The sequence below is a fragment of the Hevea brasiliensis genome, chromosome 10 (genome assembly GCF_030052815.1).
Source record: "Hevea brasiliensis isolate MT/VB/25A 57/8 chromosome 10, ASM3005281v1, whole genome shotgun sequence".
Taxonomy (NCBI): Eukaryota; Viridiplantae; Streptophyta; class Magnoliopsida; order Malpighiales; family Euphorbiaceae; genus Hevea; species Hevea brasiliensis.
The window spans coordinates 100,340,576-100,365,131 of NC_079502.1; the positions used below are offsets into that span (position 1 = coordinate 100,340,576).

The window sequence follows — 24,556 nt, forward strand, 5'->3', positions numbered from 1 at the left end:
AATAAAAATAAAAAATTTTAAAAATTGAATCAAATCAACTATTAAGAGAAAATCGAACTAAATTGATAAATATCAGTTTGATTTGATTTTAAACTGATCAAATCGAATTTTGTAAAATTTTATATTTTCAACATTAAATCTCAATAACAAAAATATAAAAAAACTTAAAAATCAAAATTCAAAAATCTTAGGATTTCCTTAGTATATATATATATATATATATATATATATATTAGTAATTTCGGTTCGGCTCGCTTTTTTTTTTTATTTTTTATGAAAATAATATAATCGAACTAATTAATCGAAATTATCAAAATTTATAAATCAAACCAAACAGATTGAATTTTAAAATCAAATCGATTGAATCAAATTGACTCAGTTCGATTTAATTTTTTAATTTAAACAGAAATCTGCTCCCCCTAGATAGGAGAAGGCTTTTAGTTATCTAGCTTGGTGAAGCAGAAAGCCCTTCCCCAACTGGCTTAGACTATAAATGGGTCTTTTTTACCGCTGGTGTTTGGTTTTCATCTCTGCATACAAGTCTGATCTTTAGCGTGAGGGCATGTTTTGAATACTTAAGAGTGTCTAAATTGTTGTGCTAGTGCTCGATGAAGAGGCAATGACATATGGTCTCATGGAGGAAGCATTGTTTCCTTTTTGATGGGTCTTGTGATGGGTCTTGTCATCTTCTTTGTCTCTATTGGGTTGCTATTCATGTTGAGAGAGTTCATTCGCTCTTACCATTTTGCATCTTCGGAATCCACTTCCATACCACGGTTAGAAAGGCCTTCTTGTCAGCATAGTGTGCTAGAGTTTTTCATGTCCTTGTTGCAGAAATTGGGAGGCTCATGCTGTCCCATTGAAATTCTATAAGTGGATGGGCAACGTTATTATGCTACTTACGTTGTTGACTCGTGCTGTTTTGCTTCGGTCTGCTTAGCGTTTGTGAAGATGGCAACCCTAAATAATGGTTAGTGCGATTCTCTGTTAATGGCTCTTTTCAACCAGGGCTCTAGATTTGGAGTTGGGTTTGCTTAGTTGGTTTGGGTTTCGGTGGGTTCGACTGGGCTGATTGTTCTTATTGAGCCAATTGCCATATTTCACTGTGGGCTTTCTTTCCTTGCAGGAGTTAAGACCCAATTTAAACATCTTCACCCTATGTACTTTTAATGCAATTTAGTATGTTAAAAAAAAAATCTTCAAAATAATTTATCAAAATTGCCATAACTTAAAATTCCTTTATTTTGTTTGACAAATCCCCAATTTTAAAATTTTTATTAGAATTTTTAAAATATAATTAACTCTGATTGATGCTCTATTGATGCTTTTTTATTGATGCTTTAATTTTAAATTTTATAATTTTAAAAATAATTTAAATATCATTGAAATAAAATTTATTATTTTTAATTTTTTTAAAAACTAATCTTTCACAACCTTATTAATATTAAGATTTTGTAAACAATAAAATTATTACTAATTATTATTTATAAATTAAATAATTATTAATGATGTAGTTTAGGTTTTAATATAAATATTATAATTAAAATTTTTTTTAAATGGGTGGTATAAAAATGACAAAAAGTATTAATTAATAAAATACACAAATATTGATTAAAAATATACAAATATTTTTTTTGAAATAAATAAAATCACAAATATTATTTCTATTATTTAAAAAAAATGTTTTTATATATTTAATTATTTATAAATAATTAAATTTTTAAATATCTCAAACTAAAAAAAAAATTCTCAATCACAACAGCAGATTTAAAAAGAAAATTAACCAAAAATAAAAATTATATTGCTGAACGAGCTTAAAAGTGTCAAGATCAAAATTATCACTGCAACTTCCAACTCACAATTTCCTCTCTCACGCTCAAACGTAAAACAATTCCATCAAAACCCTAAATTTGCCAACTGCCGTCGCTCCTCCGCCCTCAGCGGCTCTGCTGCCACTAATTTTTCCGATTTGCAGATCTCTTTCAACTTCGGATACTGTGCTTGCAGTATAGAGACTCTCGTCAACCTTCATCTCCCTCTCTTACTGCTTCAAAGAAAAAGCTTTGTTCTCTCCGAAACCTAAATTTCTCCTGTTCCATCTCTAATTCGGTAAGTGCATAGAACGAAACCGATAAATGAAAGATTGGATTCATTTCGGGGCATCGGATTCTTTTGGGATTTTAATGTGGTGAGATGAGAATTCAGTGGTTGGTTTCAATGTTAGACTTGTAGAGGCGTTGATTTCAAGTGGTCAGTTCTTATCTTTAATTGTGTATTTCAATTGGTGTTCATTTTGAGCATTGAAATGTGATTGGATTGACCAAAGTTTCCTACGTAGTTCGATACAGCTCTAAGAAAAGTTGGAGGGCTCTAAAGAAAAAAAAATGTAAAAGGGGAAGAGGGATGGTAATGGAGTAGTATAGTTTGGCCCTTTTATATGTGATTGAAAAAGAACTATTGCTTTATTCTTTGTGTCTTAGCTATCCATCGAATTCATTAAATTGGAAAATAATTGGCTTGTTAGGTTATTTCTTTCTGCAATCTGAAAAGGAAACTCAAAGTCGAATGGAGTATATGGGTCAGTATAAAATGTTTCCTCCAGAATCTGGAACTTTTCAAGATCGTGAAGAGCTCATAAAATATGTTCGTGACTTTGGGGCTAGTCAAGGATATGTGGTAACCATTAAAAAGTCTAGGAAGGACCGGAGAGTTATCCTTGGTTGTGATAGAGGAGGTGTTTATCGTAATAGGCGCAAGATTGAAGAAAGCCAGCGTAAAAGAAAAGCATGTTCACGGCTTATAAATTGTCCATTTGAAGCAATTGGTAAGAAGGAAGATGATGTGTGGGTACTTACTATTAAAAATGGAGACCACAACCATGAACCTTTAAAAGACATGTCAGAGCATCCTTATAGTCGTCGATTTTCTGAAGAGGAGGTTAGGCAAATTAAAATGATGACTGATGCTGGTGTAAAACCGCGACAAGTCCTGAAAGCACTTAAGCAAAGCAATCCTGAGTTGCAGTCAACACCTAGACATTTGTACAACCTCAAAGCTAAGATTCGTCTAGGAAATTTATCAGGTCAGATTCTCATCAAAGGTTTTTCATATGGAATTAGTCCTCCGGCAGTTAAGGAAAAGGGTACTTCATTATGGCACCTCCCCTACCCCCAACAAAATAAAAAAGTTAAAAGAAATAAAAGAAAGAACTAAGCAATGTGATTTGTACTAAAATTGAGGCTTCTTTGGTGTGATAATAACAATCTAACCTAACCTCTTTATTTTAGGTTTTCATATGCATGTTAAATACAGAGAATTCATGTGAAATGTTTCATAGTTGTGGCAAAAATTTTCTGATATACCAGAAAGCTTTTGAAATGAAGCATTATCTATTCCTCTTCAATTTTGTTCATGATGGGGATTTTATTTTTCTTCTTTTTGTCTATTACTCCCTTTTGCAGAGAAAAGTTTGAAGTCATGGAGACCTAACAGGTCTGTTCCTGTAAACACAAGGACTACTTCCTCTGAAGGGTCGCTAAAGCAAAACAACCAGCCTGTAGGGTTTGACATATTTGAATTGTTAGTTTGTTCTGTCTGTCAATCAGTGATTGAATGGATTTGACCTAAAACCTTTTTCTGCAAATTGATTGCAGCTGAAAGTTCCTAATTTTATTGGAGGAAAATTTGTCGAGTCACAAGGGTCTACTATAATTGATGTGATAAATCCTGTAAGATAATATCTACCACCCTTTTTTTTCCTTCTCTTGGTAGGGGTATTCTAAATTAATGGTGTTAATTATTTCATCTTTTAATTAGGCAACACAAGAGGTTGTTTCTGAAGTTCCGTTAACCACCTATGAAGAGTTCAAGGATGCAGTTATTGCAGCAAAGAAAGCTTTTCCTTCATGGAAGAGCACCCCAATTGCCACTCGTCAACGCATCATGTTCAAACTCCAGGAGCTTATTCACAGGGATATGGTTGGTTTACCAGCATTGTGTTCTTAATACTTTGTTTTTCTGTAAATATATTTTTTTAATGTGTCCAAAAATTATTTCCAGGATAAGCTTGCAATGAATATTACCTTAGAACAGGGTAAGACACTCAAAGGTGCCCAGGGTGATGTACTTTGTGGTTTAGGTCAGTATTTATAAAGGTTTCCCATTGCCTTTCTTTTTCCCTATATTTTGAGAATATCGATTACAGTATGTTGCCTAGTTATTGACATTGACCTCAATGCTTATTTATTCATATAGAGGTAGTTGAGCATGCCTGTGGAATGGCAACTTTGCAAATGGGGGAGTTTGTTCCTAATGCATGCAATGGAATTGATACGTACTGCATTAGAGAACCACTTGGTGTTTGTGCTGGGATATGCCCTTTTAACTTTCCAGCTATGATTCCCTTGTGGGTATGTGCTATACTTTGTAGTTTCTTTCTTTGGTGATCATTTCTCTCCGTCTCTTTTCTTTTTACCCTTTCTAAGTTACATGTAGTGAAAGATGACTCTTACATTTTAAACCCTTCCATGGTTCCTCGAGACTTCCCTCACCTGTAATAACTGATAATTAAGCTAACTTGATTAGTCATTGCCCACTTTTGTAATTTTGGTTGTAGATTTTCAGTTATCTTTTATAGTTTAAATGTGTGTTATGATAGTTCCTTTAGCATAATCTAGGATAAAACAAAGAAAAAAAAAAGATTTGTGCTCTTTAATTTTTCTTTATTTTTGCAGATGTTCCCCATTGCTGTTACATGTGGAAATACATTTGTTCTTAAGCCATGTGAGAAAAATCCAGGTGATTCTATGATGTTTATTTTATTTTATTTTTTCCTTTTATGATGCTTTTGCGAGACATTGAAGATTGCTGGAAATAGGAACCTTTATTGGATGAATTCAATTCATTCATTTAAAATAAATGAATTTATTTTGCATCCAAACTCTATAACTTCGAATTTTGTTCCTATTTTGGCTATTGTTTATTGCTCAAGGATTTTCTCTGTTGGTAAATCTTTGGTTTAGAGTAAGACTGACAAAATTTGCACTAGATAACTTTTCCAAATTGTGAAAAGGTATATTTTCTGATTCGTTATGAGAAACTTCTATTATATAAGATATTTGCCTTTTGACTTTGTTAACTTGGGAAGACCATATAAATAAGAGGAGCCAAATAACTTTCAAGCTACATGATTAACTCTTTTGTTTTTTTTTTTTATACATACATATTTGCTCCCAGCAAGGAGGATCCAGTCAAGCACAGAATAGCTCATGAATGGCTCAACTTATTTGAGCCTTAAATCTTTGTTCTAATTTACTCACCGCCTCACGCTCTACAACAGTTTAAAAATTTGAGAATTAGTCTAGCTCCCAATGTTGAGCACCCCTCACAAAAGCGTTGGCCTATGCCATAAAATCATCTGTGAAGGTAGGACAAGAATTCTTGAAGGCTTTTCCATCCATAGCCAATAAAAAGAGCCCAGGACTCGGGGTTTTTTTGAAGGATCATCATCATACCTTTTTTATGTCAACCTATCCCCACCTTAAAGTTCATGAAAGAGAAGAATCTCTCCACCTTGTTTGGGAAGACATTCAGATCTACATATGTTACCGTATAGGTTTTTTTTTTTAATAACTATTATTAGATGCATTTTATCTTGCAACCAATGTTCCTATGTTGAATATCTCTTGGAAATAAATATGATTGGTAATATCTCTGACTCCATGCTTTCAGGGGCCTCAATGATACTTGCAGCACTGGCTATGGAGGCTGGTTTGCCTGATGGTGTCTTAAATATTGTTCATGGCACCAATGTAAGCCTTGCTTCTTAGGAGGCCTTTTATTTTTTATCATTTACAGAATGAATTTTTGTAGAGTATTAATGGAATTTTGCATGTAATTTTGAGGTTTGATATACCAGGGGCCCTTTCTTAGGTTAGCAGCATTTCCTTGCTTTTTTGCTCCATTGATGGAGTGTTGCCCAACTAATGCTGCCCTGCCCCTTACAAAGAGAGAAAGGAGTCTGACTGGACTTTATAGTTTTCTTAAAAGGAATTTTCATTGGTATTAAAGATTTCCTGTTTTGGAATTGACTTGGTTGTTGGCGTTGTAGCCAAACTTTGGAATATAGGCTATTGATGGATTGAATTAAGGCCATAGAATTTTGGAGAAGATGGTCTCACTCTGGTTAGAGAAAATTGTCTTGTTCTGTTTAAGTTTGTTACCTGGTGTTGCCCACTAGTGTGACTAGGAATTATGCACGATGCTTTATAGAATGCCTTTCCTATTGGAATGACTTGGTGTGCATTTAAATTAGTACTTAGTAGAGACAAATTTGAGAAAGACTGAAATGGACAGGGTTCTGGTCATTTGGGTTCTGTGAGTATATTGGACATTTCATTAAAATTCTTATAACTTGGAATAAATATGTGCAGGATATTGTTAATTACATATGTGATGACGATGATATAAAAGCTATATCATTCATTGGTTCAGACATTGTAAGTTTCTAATTCCTGTGCTTCCTGCTTACAATTATGTTTCTGCAACTTATCATGTCATGATTTAAATTTGAAGTGTTCACACATGCTTGCAATCTTATTGGAGGGTTAATGTTCTTTGGTTGTTGTAAATATTATATTAACTATTTGCTTTTATCCTTTATTCTAATGGAATTTTCCTTGTAAAATAAGAAGAAGACTTTCCATAATTCCATTAGTCTCTTTTAGTGCTGCTATTAAATCTGTACTGTTGACTTATTCTGATCTTCAGTGATATTAAAGCCATCAAGAACAGACTATTTGATGCTCACATGCTTTTTTTTTTTTTTTTTTTGTGGTTTGTTTACCTGTTTCAAGGCTGGCATGCACATACATGCTAGGGCAGCTGCTAGAGGCAAACGTGTTCAGGTTAACACACTTATTTCATTAAATATAAGTATCTCTCTCTCTCTCTCTCTCTCTCGCATGCACACGCACAGGCACATACACACGTGGCTTTTTGTAATTTGTAGACTAGGTTGCGAATCCTAGGTCCACTTAAATTAGGCTGTATAACTCATTGTTGTGTTGACTCCTTAGTCCAATATAGGAGGAAAAAATCATGCAATTATCATGCCGGACGCAAGCATGGATGATACTTTGAATGCTTTGGTCGCTGCTGGTTTTGGTGCTGCAGGACAACGGTGTATGGCTCTGAGCACAGCTATTTTTGTTGGAGGATCAGTAGCATGGTACTGTGACTTGTTTACTTGAAGACTTGTTGGGGATTCTTCCCTGTGCTTAGTCAACTATATTATAAGGATTGGAATTGAAATTAATGGTCTCCTTCAGGAAAAAATATGATTTCAATTGGGTTTCTATAATTCTGCTCCGAAACTTTTGTGGAGATTTGTATCTTCAATTTGTGTATCACAGATTGAGTAAGAAATGGAATCTGTTGATAAGAGATGCGTGCAAAAAAAAAGTGATTTTTGTCGAGAAATTGAGGGCTAAAAATATGAAAGTGAATAACATAAAGAAACAGAGACTTTAAATGTGGTTTTTCATTCTCTGGCTTTCTTCTGCTTTTTCATATACAAGATACTGTTCTTTCTCCATTAAAAGATTGTTCAAGAATCTCATCTCTTTCTTAAGCTGCTAAATTATGCTTGAGTCGTTTACTAAGAAGCTGTGTGCACCGGTTGTAAACATCTCTTAGATATGATTATGAACACTCAAGCATTGGCACTGAGATTTGAGGCTGTTTTGCCTGGACAGCAGGGACAAGCATTGCTTTCTTCCTCAAGCTATCCTTGCCCTAGCATCTCTCAATATTGAGCCGATGCGTGTTCCTGTTGTCTGCATGAAACAGCATCAAAAACTTTGGCTTGATTATGCCCATATAACTTTAGATGGTGTTGTTGGCCAGGTCTGGTCCATTTGCTTTGCAATTTGAATCTGAGAAAATGCTGGTCTTTCATTGCTTTTAACCATGCATAACTTATAGCATCAACTTGGGTATTTTATTAATGTTTCTAGGGAAGACGAACTTGTGGAGCGTGCAAAAGCACTTAAAGTGAATGCAGGCACTGATCCTACTGCAGACATTGGTCCAGTGATTAGCAAAGAGGTGAACACACAAATATTTGAATTTTTCTAGTTTACTTGCTCAACAGAAAGGGAGTGGCATTGAGTGCTGACTTGTATAATGTGCAAATTCTTTTATGACATTTCTTATTTACTCTTCATTGATGACGAGCTTAATTCTTGGATAGGATAGGATGATACTTTATGTTACATGTTGGGAACTCCTTTCTTTTCTGCTAATGAAGTTTCCTCTTTTTTTTTTTTTAATCAAAAAAGGAAAGTAATTCAGTTGTGTATGTATTGGCAGTTAGAATGCCATTTTGTTCTCAATGTTTCTCTTTCTTGCTTGATTAATTCAATTACTTATTTTGAAGTTGTCTTATGGGGCATTCTGTGATGCTAAATTCACAGGTAAAGGATCGCATATGCAGATTAGTTCAGAGTGGGGTTGACAATGGTGCTAGGCTTCTTCTTGATGGGAGAAACATTGTGGTATTTGTTCCATTTCTTTCTTGAGAGGATATAAGTAACTGCCTGGTATAGAAACAACATACACAAGACGCCAAGAACGTTTAGTGACCTTTTATTCTATTACTAAGGAGTTACTTCAATCATTTTGTGCATGAAAGCTTATACTAATTTCATTATGTAGGTTCCAGGATATGAGAAAGGAAGTTTTGTTGGTCCTATTATCTTATGTGATGTGACGGTCAACATGGATTGCTACAAGGTATCTTTTTTCATTCTTTTAACCATGTTATGCTTCAGAATGAGTGGACATGATAATTTATGATTCTCAGTTGAGGAGTTGAACCAAAGACCTTGCCTTATTCTTGACGGCAATGTTTGTGTTGAGCAGGAAGAAATTTTTGGCCCAGTTCTTCTTTGTATGCAGGTACTCTTTTATTAGTATATTTCTCTTACTTTCATGTGACTGCAATGCACAGTAGTTGGAGACTGGTAAAAAATATCTGTTGTTTGATAATCCACAGGCTGACAGTCTAGAAGAGGCTATAACCATTGTAAATAAAAACAGGTATTTGTTTCACTTTCTTAATTCTCATGCAGCTAAGTGAGCATGTTTATAACTTTTTTATTATCTTAAATTATAACACATGATAATTTTAGGTCTTATCATGACTTCTAGATATTTTTTTTCTTCCTTCTTGGTAGAATTAGATTAAAATTGTCCCATATCTTACCTATTTCGCAAAGAGATTTATAAATTGTGACTAAGATTAGCTTTTTTCTGCTATCAAAATCCTGCAAAGAATTGACTTCTGGAAATGTATAGGGTTTAAAATTTGGGAAGAGCAAAAGTGTTGATTTGGTCTATTTTATACGATAATTTGTTAAAATGCATAATGCATAGTGCCTTAGTAATTCCTGAAATTCCCATCTTTTTTGAATTCTTCTAACCTTGCTTTGGCAGGTATGGTAATGGAGCATCAATATTTACATCATCTGGTGTTGCTGCAAGAAAGTTCCAGAATGATATTGACGCTGGGATGGTAAGCCAACCTTTTTCTCCTTCTGCCATACAGGGACCAGCCTTTTTTTGGTATTTTGTCTTGTTTTTTCATTATCCAGAAGATCTTACCAAACTTGTAGTTAAGTAGGTGGGAAATATGTGGGCTAAACATTATAAGTTTTAAGCCATATCAGTTCTTACCATTCAAGGTAGAAAAGGCCTTCTTGGTGGGAGAAGAAAGGTTGGGAGGTGGGGGTGGTGGGATGGGGTGTGGGGAAATGAATATTATGAACTCTGTGTGTGATTGTGATGTTTCAGTTATTGTGCTTAGATTTTGTCTAGAAATTTACACTGTTTGAGAGTACTTTTGATCAGTCAATCGAAGGAATGGGAATGTGCCTTCCTATCCTGCTGTGTGGGATTCATTATAGATAGAGATTGTGAACAGCTAAACAGGATGTGCTCATGGTAGTCTTTCTTGAGTCTGTAAGTTTGAACTGCATATCAATTTCCGACATGGAATGGGTATGACAGGTTGGAATCAATGTTCCTGTTCCAGTTCCAGTGCCATTTTCCTCATCTAATGAACCAAAGGCATCTTTTACTGGCGATCTCAATTTTTGTGGTATAATTACTTGAAACCTTACCCTCTCTTGATCTCTGGTTACATTTTTCTCTCGATCTCTGGTTACATTTGGCATGGTTGGTTGAACCCTTTTATGAAGTGCGGTTATAATCGTTTTTTCCTCCTTTTCTTCTATTGATGGCAGGAAAGACAAGTGTGCAATTTTATACCCAGATTAAAACAGTGGCACAGCAATGGGGGGGCTTACCTAGCCTAGGAGTGTCATTATCCATTCTTACATCATTTGATGTGGAAGCAAACCAAGGAATTTCTTCTGCACCTGAGAGAGGTTTACCTAATGAGAGAGTGTCCCCAAATATGTCAATAGCATCAGAGAGAGATTCCCCAAAGCATGGAGAACTACTGCCAGGGGATTTACCAAACTCGGGAGCATCATCTATGCCACAAATAGTTGATGAGGATTTACCAGGCCAGGAGGCGTCTCTGGTTCTATCTCCAACAGTTGAGCAGGATTTATCGGACCGAGAGAGATCACTCGCTATACATCCTGCAACAGATGGGAATTCATTAAGCCAAGAAATGTCACTAACCATACCACAGACATCTGAAAGCATTTATACACCTCAAACGTCCAAGTGGAATGAAAATCTACCCCTAACATCTCAGAGGACTGAAAGCATATCTTCAACTGCTCAGAGGATTTACATGCCTACTTCTCAGAGGAATGGCAATGTCGGTCCATCATCCAAGAGGACTGATCCTGCAATGGCTTTAACTTCTGATTGTGTATATGTGTCAACATCTCATGAGAATGACAATATGGTTCCAATATCAAATAGGAGTGACAGCATAACTCCAGCCTCACATAGGACTGATGCTTCTGTACATCCAGTTTCTGAGAGGTTATTTGACTTTATAGCAACTTCTCACTTGAACGACAGTATAGGTCAAACATTTCCAAGAACTGATACCATGTTTCCAACTTCTGAGAAACGATACATACCTGCTACAGCTCACAGGAATGACCATATGGGTTCAACATCTCAAAGGCATGATATTACTTCACATCCAACTTCTGAGAGGATGTATGTTACCAGACCATCACAAAGGACCGACATGGTTCCAGCTTCCCAACAGGCTGATGCTATACCACCGCCATCAGAGACTATGTATATGCCTATGCCTACAATTGTTCAGAGAAATAATGGAGCACCACCAACATCAGAGAGGCTATATATGCCCCTAACGTCCCAAAGGTTGTATGCTGAAAACTCAATGATCTCAATTGATGATTTTCCCAGCCAGGGAGCTTCCATGGCTTTGCCAACATCTCAGAGAATATAGGATGCTAACCAGTGTTATATATTTTCCAGTTTAGGGACAATGTAGACAGTGATAGCAAAGTAACCAATAAAGATTTTTTTAACCTTTAAATAGCGAAATAAGTTGCTTGTGTTTTTCAAAGAAATTATTGTAGAATAGAAGTGGTAAGCTCAAGATAACTTTGTAGGATTGAAGGCAGTGCACTTTATCTGGAGTTTCCGGAGTCTGGATTCTAATAATAGGCTACTTGGTGTTGTTCTCGCCCTTTGTCTCCTAGGTCTTGCAATCTCGAAGGCATCCACTTAGCTGCTCCGGTTGGGAGTTTTTTCTACTGAACCTGTACTCGACTGGGAAGAAGGAAGTAGAAGAATTTCCCTTATGTTTACAACAGTTAAAAAAATGGTGGCAATTTAAACCAAGTGAAATGAGAAAAGAAAACCAAATCTAATTAACCAAGTAGCAAGAAATTTAACTTTTCTCATCTAGAAGCAGGCAAATAAACCGTCTAGCTGTGCCATAAAAACCCCAAAATATCTCATTTGCACCAATCACACCACTGAAAATTTGATTTTTACAAAAAAAAAGAAAAAAAGAAAAAAGGGATCCAGTCTCATAATAATATCAGAGAAGCTTCTGCCGCTTGCCGGAATTTAATGGCCAACAACTGCCTAAACCTGAACCAGAAGCACCACTAGTAAAATTTAGCATAGAACCTAAGCAAATTCGAGAATAACCACTAGACATAGCAAGGTAAGACGATAAACTCTGTGGTTTCTGAGCACCAGAATTTGCATTTGCAGCTTGTTTCTGATTAATAGTATTTGCTGTTTCACAATCTTCAATAGAAAAAGGTGGAATCTTGAATTGTTGCAGTGGAGGAGGATTTCTCCACCGGGGAAGTGACCCTCCAACAACTAGTGTTTGAAGTAGAGGACCTGCATCTGTAACAGCTTGTAACAGTTTTCCTTTCTGAGGCAGGACTTTTCCATTAATAAGAATATCAATTGCAGCATCAGCCGGATCAATCTTGGAAACTGATGGAGTAACCAATCCTGTTGATAAAGAGCCAGTATATTCTTGAACATAGGCCTTATTCACAAAATTTATGTGAGTCGAATCAGCCATGTTTATGCTTGAGAAATCTGGAGAAGTGACAGGGGAAGAGCCACTGTTAGATTCAGTTACGCTTGAGTTTGCCTTCATGGGTATAACGAGGGGGCTGTCGGGTTGTGCTTGAGGAACAATGATATGTAATTCATCAGAATTAAAAGGCATTAGCTTGTTAAGAAGCTTCTGCAACTGATCTTTAGCCTCATCTCTTTCTTTGTATGCCATTTTCAGGAGATCAATTAAATGCTTCACAACTTCCTCATGCTTTCTCATCTCTTCAGTTGCTTGAACTTTTAGTGACTCTAGCTCAATGGTTGTGAACAAAAGCTTCTGTCTCAGCTCATCAATATTCTGCCAATTCAAAACAGATGCATTAGTTTGAGAACTATATGATATAACTCTCTAAATTTCAGCCAAGTTCAATAAGCCTTTCATCAACGCACTTCACACACTCTCAGAACATTTATACAGAACAGATTCTTGATGATTCTTTGGAAATTAATTTGGCCTAGAATCCCAATTGATTTGAATTTAATTTAGTATCAATTTTGATTGATTCGGTTTTATTCAATTTCAATATAAATTTTATTTTAATTTGAACTGATCTGATTTCAATTCAAGAAAAAAAAAAAAAAACTTGAATGGCCGCAAAACATGCATGAAATAAACTCATCCTTTGTTCGGGAACACAAAGCTAAATACAATCAAAGGCTAACCATATGAACATATGAAGTGAATTAGAGGATATCCAAAAAAATTTATTGAATGGATGAAAAAAAAAAAGATTAAAGTCTCAATGATTAAAATTTTTTAATCTCGATGATTTAAAAAATAGGAAAATAACTCACCTCTTGATAGCTCCAGAAACCCAACTCCTCCATTTTTCTCTCAAGCAAGAAAAATAAAATTACAGGCAAGAATACTAGTGAGATCAGGCAGGCTTTCTAATAAGTTACAGAGAAAGGAACACTAATCAGTAATAAAAATCAAGAATTGGCAAGAAGTAAAACCTTCCAAATTAATCGTTTTAAACAATCCTTCAATGATTTTGTTAATTTCCTAAAATAATATAACTTTCCCACCTTTTTTTCATAACAATAAATAAATAAAACAACATCTCCATATGCAAACCTATTTATTAGGCTTACCATTTTTGGATTTACTAAGTATCTTTCTATATCCATTTTATGGTCCACAAAAAAATTAATCTCTTTGAATTTGTATCTGCCTCTTTCAACAATGTTTTCTCCAATGATCGAACCTAATTCTTCCTTTGAGAGAGCAGTGAGTTTTTCCACTACGTCTATTAGTAGCCCATAATTAATTTAATAACTTGTATATTACTTAAAATAATATACCTTTTGCACTTTTTTTAAAAAATAAATAATAAAAGACCACTTTTATTTTCAAATCTATTTATAGAATAAATAAATTTCCCATATTTATAGAATACATAATTCTCCTATATTCATCTAAAAAATGATCCCACATTTATAGCCTAAAATCTTTCTATTGCCTTTAATTCATCATAATCATTCTGTAAATATTGATATCACCATTGGTGCAGTTTTTGTATAAAGAATATAATCTCCTTAATTAATTAACTAGCTAAATACTTGTGCATTAGTAGAAATTATTTCTTTTAATTTAAATTTTAATATTTTATTTTTTATTAAAAATATTTTTTATATAATTTGATTATTAAAATTTACTAATACTCTTATTTTAATATTTTATTTTTAATCCTTACATATGATTATTAAAATTTACTAATACTCTTATTTTAATATTTTATTTTTAATCCTTACATATCTCATTTAGATATTTCAATGAAGTTACATTTTTTTACACTTTTTTGCAATTTATTTTTTATGAAAAAATAAATTAGTTAATATATACAATTAAAATATATTATCTCATAAAAATAAATACATAAATAAATTAAAACTATAAAAATGTCATTATGATTAGTGAATAAATAATTTTGAAAATTATTAAATTTAATTGAATAAATATATTTACATATTTTGTAAATTTTAGCCATAGTATTAAACTAAATTATATTATCTTTTGGTTGATAGATCATGCAATTGATGATGTGGACATAGAGGTTGATTGTCAGAATGTTGTCTTGGCTATGGGATCTTCTGATGAGAATCAAACTGAATTTGGTAGTATTATCTTGTTTTATAAATCTCTTTTACAGTAAGGAAGTAATTACTCCACAAACTGGGCTAGTAGGCAAGTCAATAGAGTAACTCTTGCTATTGCCAGAGCTGAGGTGCCTCAACTTTTGACAACCATTTTTTTTGGATTGAGGCCCAAGCTCATGCATTTGTATTATTGAGAAAGATTGTGCTGAGTGAAGTTGTTTTTTTTTTTAAAAAAAAATAATTTATAAATTTTAATATAAATGATAACAAAAATTATAATAATTGAATGATAATCAATATTACGATAAAATAATAGCTTTTTTATTAATTAATTAGATAGGTTACGACATGTATTAATCTTAAGAATTAGCTTTAGACAAAGGAAATAATTTTGCAGAGTCAAGTACAACGATTCTGGAGTATAAAAAGAATTAAATAAGGCAAGTTTTATTAATTAGGCCATAAATTAATTAGAAAGTTGCAACTAAATGTAAATTGAAGAAAATTTTATTAAAATAGGCAACAATTATTCAAACTAAATTAATTAAATTATAATTTTAAGTTAAATTATTTTTTATAATAATAATAATAATAATAATAATAATAATAATAATAATAATAATAATTGAATGAAAACCAATATTATTAAAAAACAATTATTTATTATTAATTAACTATATAGGTTACAATATGTATTAGCTTTAAATATAACTTCAATGATGAAATTAAATACAAAACATTAATGTAATAACATTAAAGAAGAATGTAATAATTACCAAAAGGGGTCACAATTATTGAAATTAATTAATCAATTATTTTTTTTATTTTAAATAATAATAATAATTATTATGATAATTGAGTGACAATCAATATTATAATGAAAATAATTACTTCATTTTAATTAATTATATGTGTTACACAATTTTATTAATTTTAAATATGACTTAAATTATTAAATAAAAAATAAAATATTAATATAATAATATTAAAAAATTGTAATAATTAATAATTAGCAAGCTAAGCTCAAACTAATTCTGTTATTTTAAATAACAATTATTTATTATTATTATTATTATTGAATAATTAATAGTATAATAAATACAATTACTTTTTTTATTTATTAATTACATAGGTTGCAATTTATGTATTAATCTTAAATATAACTTAAATGATTATGGTCTTGACTTCAAGGATGGAAAGAGCGATTCTTATCTACAGTTGCTAAGGATCTTTTAATCAAATACGTAGCTCAAGCAATCCCATCTTTTGTAATGCAATGCTTCCATCTTCCCTCTTCTTTTTGTGATGGGCTTAAATCGATGATTAGCCATTTCTGGTGGGGTCAACGAGGACTTGAAAAGCGAATGCACTTATGTTCATGGCAGAAATTGTGTCTTCTAAAACATCAAGGCAGTTTGGGGTTCAGAGATTTCTAATGCTTCAACAAAGCTCTCTTAGCTAAACAGGGATGGCGACTTATTCAATTTCCAACTTCCCTGCTTGTTATAGTATTAGAGGCTCATTATTACCCACGAAGTACTTTTCTTCAGGCATCTGTTGGTTCAATTCCTAGCTTTACTTGGAGGAGCATATTATATGGTTAAGAGATTTTATTGAAGGCTCTTCGGTGGCATATTGGTAATGGAGAGTTTGTTCAAATCTGGCATGATCCATGGATTACGCAATCGACTTCTTTTAGGATCATCTCTCCCCCAGCTGTATTGCCTATAGATGCCACAATTTCTCTCTTAATTGACAAAAAATCTCGGTCTTGGGATTGGGATTTACTTGAGTCGGTCTTCCTCCCAGTTGATGATTGTAACACCCCAAATTTTTAAATTTATTATTTTGTGAGTAATATTAATATTTTTATTTTATTTAAATTTTAGAAAATTATTTGAAATTTTTTGGATTTTCGAAATCGGGTTTGATTTCCCGAAAATATAAAACTTTAATGATTTTTAAAAATTAATTTAAAGACCACGTGGTAAAACTAAAAATATATTTGGAGTCTACGAATTTTTTGAGTTTTCTAGAATTTTTTTGGAATTTTAGGGCCTCGTTTTTTGGTCCCAAGGCAGAATAAAAATTTAATTTCGGATACCCTGAATAGAATTGGCCGAATCGAACTGGATCAGATCTGATAGGCCGAATCGGGCCAGCTCCTTCTTCTTCTTCTTTTTCTTCCCGCGCGCCTTTCCTCCTCCTCCTCTCTCTCTCTCTCTCTCTCTCTCTCTCTCTCTCTCTCCCCCACATTTTCTCTCTCCTCCCTCACCCCCAGGCCGCCCCGCTGTCGCCACCCAGCCTTCCCCACCTCGCCGGGACACCGCCCCACCGCCTCCCCACGGCCGGCCGACGCTCCAGGCGGCCAAAAAATGCACACGAAGACCACCCAATGCGCGCGCGCAGTTTTGACTTTCCGATCGAAATCCGGCAGATCTGGCCACCGATTGGGCCGGGTCTTGTGTCAAACACCATCTACACCTCGAGAGCTTTCCATAGACATCAAGAACACCAAAATCCATTGATCGGTTTGTCCAATTTTTGTTCGGAAAGTTTTAACCCATTTTGACTTTTGGGCTAGATTTCTCGCAAATCGTGAACCCCACGAGAAAAACTGAGAGTACCAGAGCACTCCACTCGTCGAGAGCTTCGCGGTAATATAAATTTCAAAATTTTTGGACACCATTTTTTAGTGGATCCCATGGAACTTCGTAGTGTTTTTCCGAGCCTTAAATGAACTTAGAAAATTCCGTAAAAATTATATACTAACCCCCGTGTTGTGGGCTTCGTGTAGGTACCTTCAATTCGTGGAAATTCGACAGTTGTCCGGGTTTATGAATTTCCGGCTAGACAGACCGGCTACCCAAAAAGTCTTCGAATTGGATCGAGATTTTGGCTATCCCATCATTGTCAGACGTCCCGAGCGCGTCCCCGGAGTCGGAATCGGCATAGGTAAGCCCGAACCTTGCTTTTTTGTAATTTTCTAGTGCTTAAATGGGATTAAAAATTCATAAAATATTCGTGGTAGCTCAGAAAATTATGATTCTTTTTGCAATAGCCTAGTAATATTGCTAAGGACCGTGGGGCAAAGTTTTAGAATTTTTAGAGTTTATTTGGGTAGTTTTTGCAAAAAGGGTCAATTATAAGGATTAAACTGTAATTTTACATTTTGTGATTGATGACAATGATGAGAACATTCGATTAATTCCATTGAGTTCTTTCAACTGACCAGATTTTTTGCTTTAGCATTTTGAGAAATCTAGACTATACTCTAGTTGTAGTGATATCGCATTTCCCTTCAGCTCCAATCCGATCATTTATCTCTTACTACATCTTCTTCCTCTACTATTAACCACATATGGAATTCCATTTGGAAAATACCTGGTCTGCCAAAGGTTATCAACTTTGTTTGGCATGCAGCAGTAAATATTTTGCCTTCGTGAAGCTTGTTAAGTGGTCGCCCACCATCTGTTGTTCCCAATTGTCTTCTCTACACCCAAGAAGAAATAATTATTCATCTCTGTCGGGATTAGTCTCAGGTTAAACCTATATGGCAACATGCTGGTCTGCATTGGGTGTTTGATGTTGATGGACACTCATTCAAGCTCTAGTGGTTGGGTCTCTTGGCCAAATCTGATGCTCATTTATTGCTTCGCATTGCATGTTTGTGTTACTACATTTGGAGGTTTAGAAATAAGTTGTTTTTTGATAATCTTCAATGGTCTCCTCGTGCTATTATTTCTCATGCTGATGTTCTTATAGCTGAATTTTACCAAACTGCTACCCATTGCACAGCTACTTCTCTTCCATCCCAAAGGTTTCTAGCTGACAAATGGTGCCCTCCTCCTCCAGGTTTCTTCAAATTGAATGTGGATGCTGGAATGTCTTCTTCAGGTCTGGTTCAACTACGGGTTATTTTTAGAGATGAATTTGGTAATGTTTTAGCTTCTACCTTCAAGTGCATTTTTGGCTCATGGACATCAGATATCTCTGAGGCTTTGGCCTAAGATTGGCAGTGGAATTGAGTTTTCCTCATATAATTACAGAATCAGATTGTCAGCATCTTATTGAGCTATTATAAGCTAAGGAGACTCCTCATAATCCCCTTGGGTATGTGATTCAAGATTGCTTTGAATGGTCTCACCTGCTGAACCGTTGTTCTTGGTCATTCACTAAAAGATCTGACAACTCTGTTGCCTATGTGTTAGCCAAGTTGGATGATTTCTCTTCTGCGAACCAAGAATATGTTTGGATTGAAAATATTCCTAATGTTGTTTCTGCTGTTCTTGCCCTTGACTTGTCTTTGCTTCAATAATGATGTGTCTTCCCTTTCTTTGGTTTAATAAAATGTTGTTGGTTATAAAAGAATAATAATAATAATAATAAGTAAGTCAAGCTTTATTTGCGACACATGATAGATAATTACTTTTTTAATTAATTAATTAGATATGTTACAATATGTATTAGTCTTAAATGTAACTTAAATTATTAAAGAAAAATTAAATATTAATATAGTAATATTGATGAAAATTGTAATAATTAATAATTAATAACTGAAGCTCAAACTACATTATTCTTTTATTTTAAATAATAATAATTGACATGACCCAACCTATGGGCCAGACCAGCACTAGGACCTGGGCCAGCCTAAAGCTCCCGAGGCCCGTAGTAAGCCTAACTATTCCTTAACCCAACTCTAAGGCCCATTTGGGCCCAATTTCAAGAATTTAACCGGATAGAGTCCGGCCATAAAATGGACCTTTCAATGAAGAGTTTTTGACTCACCCGACCTGTAAACAGAATATGCAATCAATTGGGGAGCTCAGCTCACCCTCTACATACTCAAATGTCATAAAAATAAATGGGAGCTCAGCTCCCTCATCCAATCCATCAACATGCATAAAATAATAAGTTTACAGGTCCAAAATAATAATTTATATTACAGACCCAAATCAAATAATTATTTCTAACACATGTAGAAATTCTAGAGTTAACAGGTTTATACACACATTAATAAACGACCTGCGAGGGAGAAAAGCAGATTAACCTAAAAAATATCCTCCTGTGGCCTGGAAAAATATTGAACAGGAGTGAGCGTTCGACTCAGAGAGTAAAATATCAATTTTAACTATAATCTCTATAAATATCTAAAACTAATGCACCCTGTAGAGTGAAATGCAACATCAGCAATATTTTCACATCATAACAGCAAAAAGGTAATTTGGAGCACTTACACACCCGATAATGTCAAACAATACATATATGGGAGCTGATCCCCTATACAGCTTTCTTAATCCAACTTGTGCCAGCGAAGAACTCAGCTCGGACTTCCACTTAATAACCAAATCGGGGTCCCAGCGAAGAACTCAAGCCGTGTCTATCCCGAAGAACCGGGTCCCAGCGAAGATCTCAAGCCGTGTTTACCCGTCCTATCCATAGCCAACACCACATCACACGCACGCCAACGCACGCACACTGCTCTAAATTACTACAACAACATCCATGGCACTTTAATAGTTGTGAATGCAACATAAAACGTGCCTAGAGTTTAACTACATAGATATATACATATAAGTGATGCATAGGCATGCTTGAACATATAATAATGGTGAAATTACAATTAAAATTAATATTTTACTCACACACTTGATAGCGGTCACTGTGGCGGCTGGGCGGAGGAAGAAGGCTGTCCCGGCTCACCTGACAATTTTACTACAATCATTTAATAAATTTGACTCAATACAAACTAAGAAAAGACCAAATTCATCCTAAGTCATGTCAAAAATTCGGCAGAGTCTCTCCTATACCTAGGACCTACCCAACCTGCAAAAGGGCTCAAAACGCACTTCTATATTCACAAATCATACACTCACAACTCAATCACATCACACAGCCCCTCCTGGGCCCATCCAAACAGTCCTCAATCATAATATGTAAATTTACAGTTTAGTCCTTATAATCGATCATTTTTGCAAAAACTGCCCAAATAAGCTCTAAAAATTCTAAAACTTTTCCCCGCGGTCCTTAGCAATATTATTAGGCTATTGCAAAAAGAATCATAATTTTCTGAGCTACCACGAATATTTTATGAAATTTTAATCTAATTCAAGCACTAGAAAATTACGAAAAAGTAAGGTTCGGGTTTACCTATGCCGATTCTGACTCTGGAGACGCGCTCAGGACATCTGACAATGGTGGGGTAGCCAAAATCTCGATCTAATTCCAAGAATTTTTCGGTAGCCGGTCTGTCTGGCTGAAAATTCACAGACCCGGACAACTGTCGAATTTTCTTAAATAGAAGATGGTTACACGAAGCCCACAACACGGGGGTTAGTACATAAATTTTATGAAATTTTCTAAACTCATTTAATACTCGAAAAAAACACTACGAAGTTCCGTGGGACCCACCGAAAAATAGTGTCTGAAAATTTTGAAATTTATATTGCCGTGAAGCTCTCGACGAGTGGAGCGCTCTCGTACTCTCGGTTTTCTTGTGGGGTTCACGGTTTGAGAGAAATCTAGCCCAAAAGTCAAAATGGGCTAAAACTTTCTGGACAAAAATTGGACAAACCGCTTAATGGATTTTAGTGTTCTTAGTGTCAGTAGAAAGCTCTCGAGGTGTAGATGGTGTTTGACACAAGACTCGGCCCAATCGTTGGCCGGATCGCATTGGGAAGACAAAGTACGCGGCGCTGCGTTTATGCGTGACGTTTCTCGGCGTTCCAGCGACGCATGGTGGGAGGAGGTCAGTGCGCCACGAGTTGAGGAGGACTGGGTGGCAGTTCGCCGGCGAGGGGAGGTGAGAGGAGAGAGAAAACGGGAGAGAAAGAGAGAGAGGCGACGCAACACAGGAAGAAAAAGAAGAAAGAGAAGGTGCCAGCTCGATTCGGCCGGTTCGATCCGGTCATGTTCGATTCGGCCGATTCGATTCAGGATATAAAATTTTGAATTTTTTACTTTGCCTTGGGACAAAAAACGAGGCCCAAAAATTCCAAAAAAATTCTAGAAAACTCAAAAAAATTCGTAGAATCAAAATAATTTTTAGTTTTGCCACGTGATCTTTAAATTAATTTTTAAAAATCATCAAAGTTTTTATTTTTGGAAAATCAAACCCGATTTCTAAAATTCGAAAAATTTCAAATAATTTCCTAAATTCAAATAAAATAAAAATATCAATATTTACTCAAAAATAATAAATTTAAAAATTAGAGGTGTTACATTCTTCCCCCCTTACAGAAAATTCATCCTCGAATTTCACACAAGGCAGAATAAAGTATAGGATTACACATTAAACAGATAAGGGTACTTGCTATGTCCCGTTCTGACTCCCAAGTGCACTCTTCCATTGATTGGCTCCTCCACAAAACCTTAACCATAGGGATCTGTTTTGATCTTAGCTGCCTCACTTGGTAGTCCACTATAGCTACAGGTTGCTCCTCAAACGTCAAGTTTTCTTTTAGCTCTATTACATCCGGCTGTAGCACATGAGAAGGATCAGGAATGTATTTCCTGAGCATGGAGATGTGAAACACAGGATGAACATGAGAAAGGTTGGGTGGTAGCTCCAACTGGTAGGCAACTGCTCCAACTCTATCAGTAATCTCAAAAGGTCCTATATACCGAGGTGCCAACTTGCCCTTCTTTCCAAATCTCATGACTCCCTTCATCGGAGAAACCTTCAGGAATACATAGTCGCCTACTGCAAACTCCACATCCCTCCGTCTGGGGTCTGCATAACTCTTCTGCCTACTGAAAGCTGTTTTCAATCGTTCCCTGATTAAAGGAACTATCTCTGAAGTGTACTGCACTAGGTCTACATCATGCACCTTCGCTTCTCCCATTTCCGTCCAACACAGAGGAGACCTACACTTTCTTCCATATAGTGCCTCATAGGGTGCCATCCCTATGTTGGAATGGTAACTGTTGTTGTAGGCAAACTCCACCAAAGCTAGCTGATCATCCCATTGACCTCCAAAATCCAAAACACTCATGCGAAGCATGTCTTCCAGTGTTTGGATTGTCCTTTCGGACTGTCCATCCATCTCGAGGGTGGAAAGCGATTAAAGTTCAATCAAGGTGCAAGTGCCTCCTGCAACTTCCTCTAAAACCGAGAAGTGAACTGGGGCCCTCTTTCAGATATTATGGAAGCAGAAAATCCATGCAATCTGATTATTTCTTGAATGTAGAGTCGGGCGTACTGTGCAACAAAATATGTAGTCTTTACAGGCAAGAAATGAGCTGATTTAGTTAGGTGGTCTACAATTACCCATATCGAATCATATCCTCGTGTGATACGAGGCAACCCAGTCACAAAATCCATAGTAATCATTTCCCATGTCACACCTTATCCCTCTGTAAGGCATAACATGATCCCGTAGAATACCTAATGAACTACCAAACTTCACCTACCGATAACTCATTAAGTACTTTACAAGGGATTTTAAAACAATTTTCTTACTTTTGTTAAGTGGTGAGCATTTTCTAATAGGTGTTTAAAACATTTAATTGAAATTAAAAACGAGTTAAAACTTTTGGCCCATTTTATTTTTCCGCAAATTTTATAAAAATTTTGACAGAGTTCCGTTTATATTTTGAGAAAACAGTTCTTCAAATACGTGTAAAAAGCACTTTCAAAAATTTTCTCAACCACTACTTCAATTTCTCAATCAATCTCAAATCTCAAGATTCCATAATCAACATTTCTCAATTTCCAAAGTTCAATTATCAGTAAAATGATATCTATCAATCTCATTCAAATTAAAATAAAACATTTCCATTCATTAAAGACAACAAACTATATATATATATATATATATATATATATATATATATATATCATACCAAAATCTACAGTATGAAAATTCCACTAAATTTTATTACAACTTTATGTAAATTTTGTACAAACTGCTCAAGACCGATTTACATGTCCATACATTTATGTGCAATATATACATCAAAATAAATATTTACAGGCAGGGTATAAATTATATCTGATAACTTCAAGCTGATAAATCCTCAATCCTCAGCAGCTCAGTCTGTTACTCCTCTAGTCTCTATATCTCATGACAAGAATAAAGTCATCACGAGTACTAGGACTCAGTGGTGCACAACATACTAAAATAATCTTTATGCAGAACTTAAATCACATTTATTCAAAGATTTGACTGAACATGAAAATTAAATACAAATCATGCATTATGAGATTTTAATCCCAAACAATTTCATTTTGAAGTATCAAATCACATTTCATAAAACCCACAGTTAGTTCATGCCATTCGAAACAAATATAATCTCAATAGCCAGAGGCTAAAGAGAAATCACATCACAAGGCTAGCTAGCTCAAATATATGGATATCCATTCACTTCCTCTTCTACTGGCACACCTCAACACTTCTCCAGAGAAGGAATCAAAATTCGAAACTAATTACCCCCACTAGTCGTGCTAGTGAGATGTTCAAATTTATGGTCATGACACTGTGGTTTCAAAACTTATCTTAACAATCTGCTAAACATTGCTATTTCAAATATACACAATAACTTTCACAGTTTAAATCAAAACATCATAAATAATGTCACAAATAAACTTTTAACAATTCAAAGTAAAAGTAAAATACATATTTCAATCACTTTTTCAATGAATTTTAAAGCATAGTGATGTTGTGCACAAACCTCAAGCGAGTCGCCTCTTGGCCTTGACTCGGTTCCTCGAGTTCTTTTCCGATATTCTTTTAAACTGAAACACACAATTTTACAGTGTTTCAGTACCATAACTTAGCATAAATCCAAAAATAAATTTAACTTCACTTTTACCTAACTCTAACGTGCTAAACTCGACGTTTTTGAAATT

At 34.8% G+C, this 24,556-nt stretch overlaps 2 protein-coding genes across 3 annotated transcripts; one reads left to right on the forward strand and one right to left on the reverse strand.

Moving 5' to 3' along the window:
- The first annotated feature begins 1,812 nt into the window (after positions 1-1,812).
- LOC110634492 (methylmalonate-semialdehyde dehydrogenase [acylating], mitochondrial) lies at positions 1,813-11,708 on the forward strand. Of its 2 annotated transcripts, XM_058128498.1 has the most exons (20): positions 1,813-2,250; positions 2,525-3,082; positions 3,462-3,556; positions 3,654-3,728; positions 3,817-3,978; positions 4,060-4,138; positions 4,255-4,409; positions 4,734-4,797; positions 5,731-5,810; positions 6,432-6,497; positions 6,855-6,905; positions 7,077-7,228; positions 8,016-8,106; positions 8,475-8,555; positions 8,716-8,793; positions 8,923-8,958; positions 9,056-9,099; positions 9,496-9,574; positions 10,069-10,159; positions 10,305-11,708. In XM_058128498.1, exons 2-20 carry the CDS (start codon positions 2,566-2,568, stop codon positions 11,462-11,464), a joined length of 3,156 nt encoding a protein of 1,051 aa, XP_057984481.1. In that variant the 5' UTR covers positions 1,813-2,250; positions 2,525-2,565; the 3' UTR covers positions 11,465-11,708. The 2 variants fall into 2 exon arrangements, with proteins under 2 accessions (XP_057984481.1, XP_057984480.1); XM_058128497.1 differs by having other exon boundaries at positions 1,813-3,082.
- Positions 11,709-12,064: 356 nt separating this feature from the next.
- LOC131169450 (uncharacterized) lies at positions 12,065-13,434 on the reverse strand. The gene is made up of 2 exons (XM_058128678.1): positions 13,402-13,434; positions 12,065-12,904 (listed from the first exon to the last, which is right to left on the reverse strand). The coding sequence occupies exons 1-2, from the start codon at positions 13,432-13,434 to the stop codon at positions 12,065-12,067; spliced, it is 873 nt and encodes a 290-aa protein (XP_057984661.1).
- Positions 13,435-24,556: the final 11,122 nt, after the last annotated feature.

Coding starts and splice junctions, on each gene's coding strand:
- LOC110634492 (XM_058128497.1), top strand. CDS start 2,566: ATGGAGTATATGGGTCAGTATAAAATGTTTCCTCCAGAATCTGGAACT. Junction 6,906..7,076: donor CTAGAGGCAAACGTGTTCAG/GTTAACACACTT, acceptor TTGACTCCTTAG/TCCAATATAGGAGGAAAAAA. Junction 9,575..10,068: donor ATGATATTGACGCTGGGATG/GTAAGCCAACCT, acceptor TGGGTATGACAG/GTTGGAATCAATGTTCCTGT.
- LOC131169450 (XM_058128678.1), bottom strand. CDS start 13,434: ATGGAGGAGTTGGGTTTCTGGAGCTATCAAGAG. Junction 12,905..13,401: donor GTTTCTGGAGCTATCAAGAG/GTGAGTTATTTT, acceptor TTGAATTGGCAG/AATATTGATGAGCTGAGACA.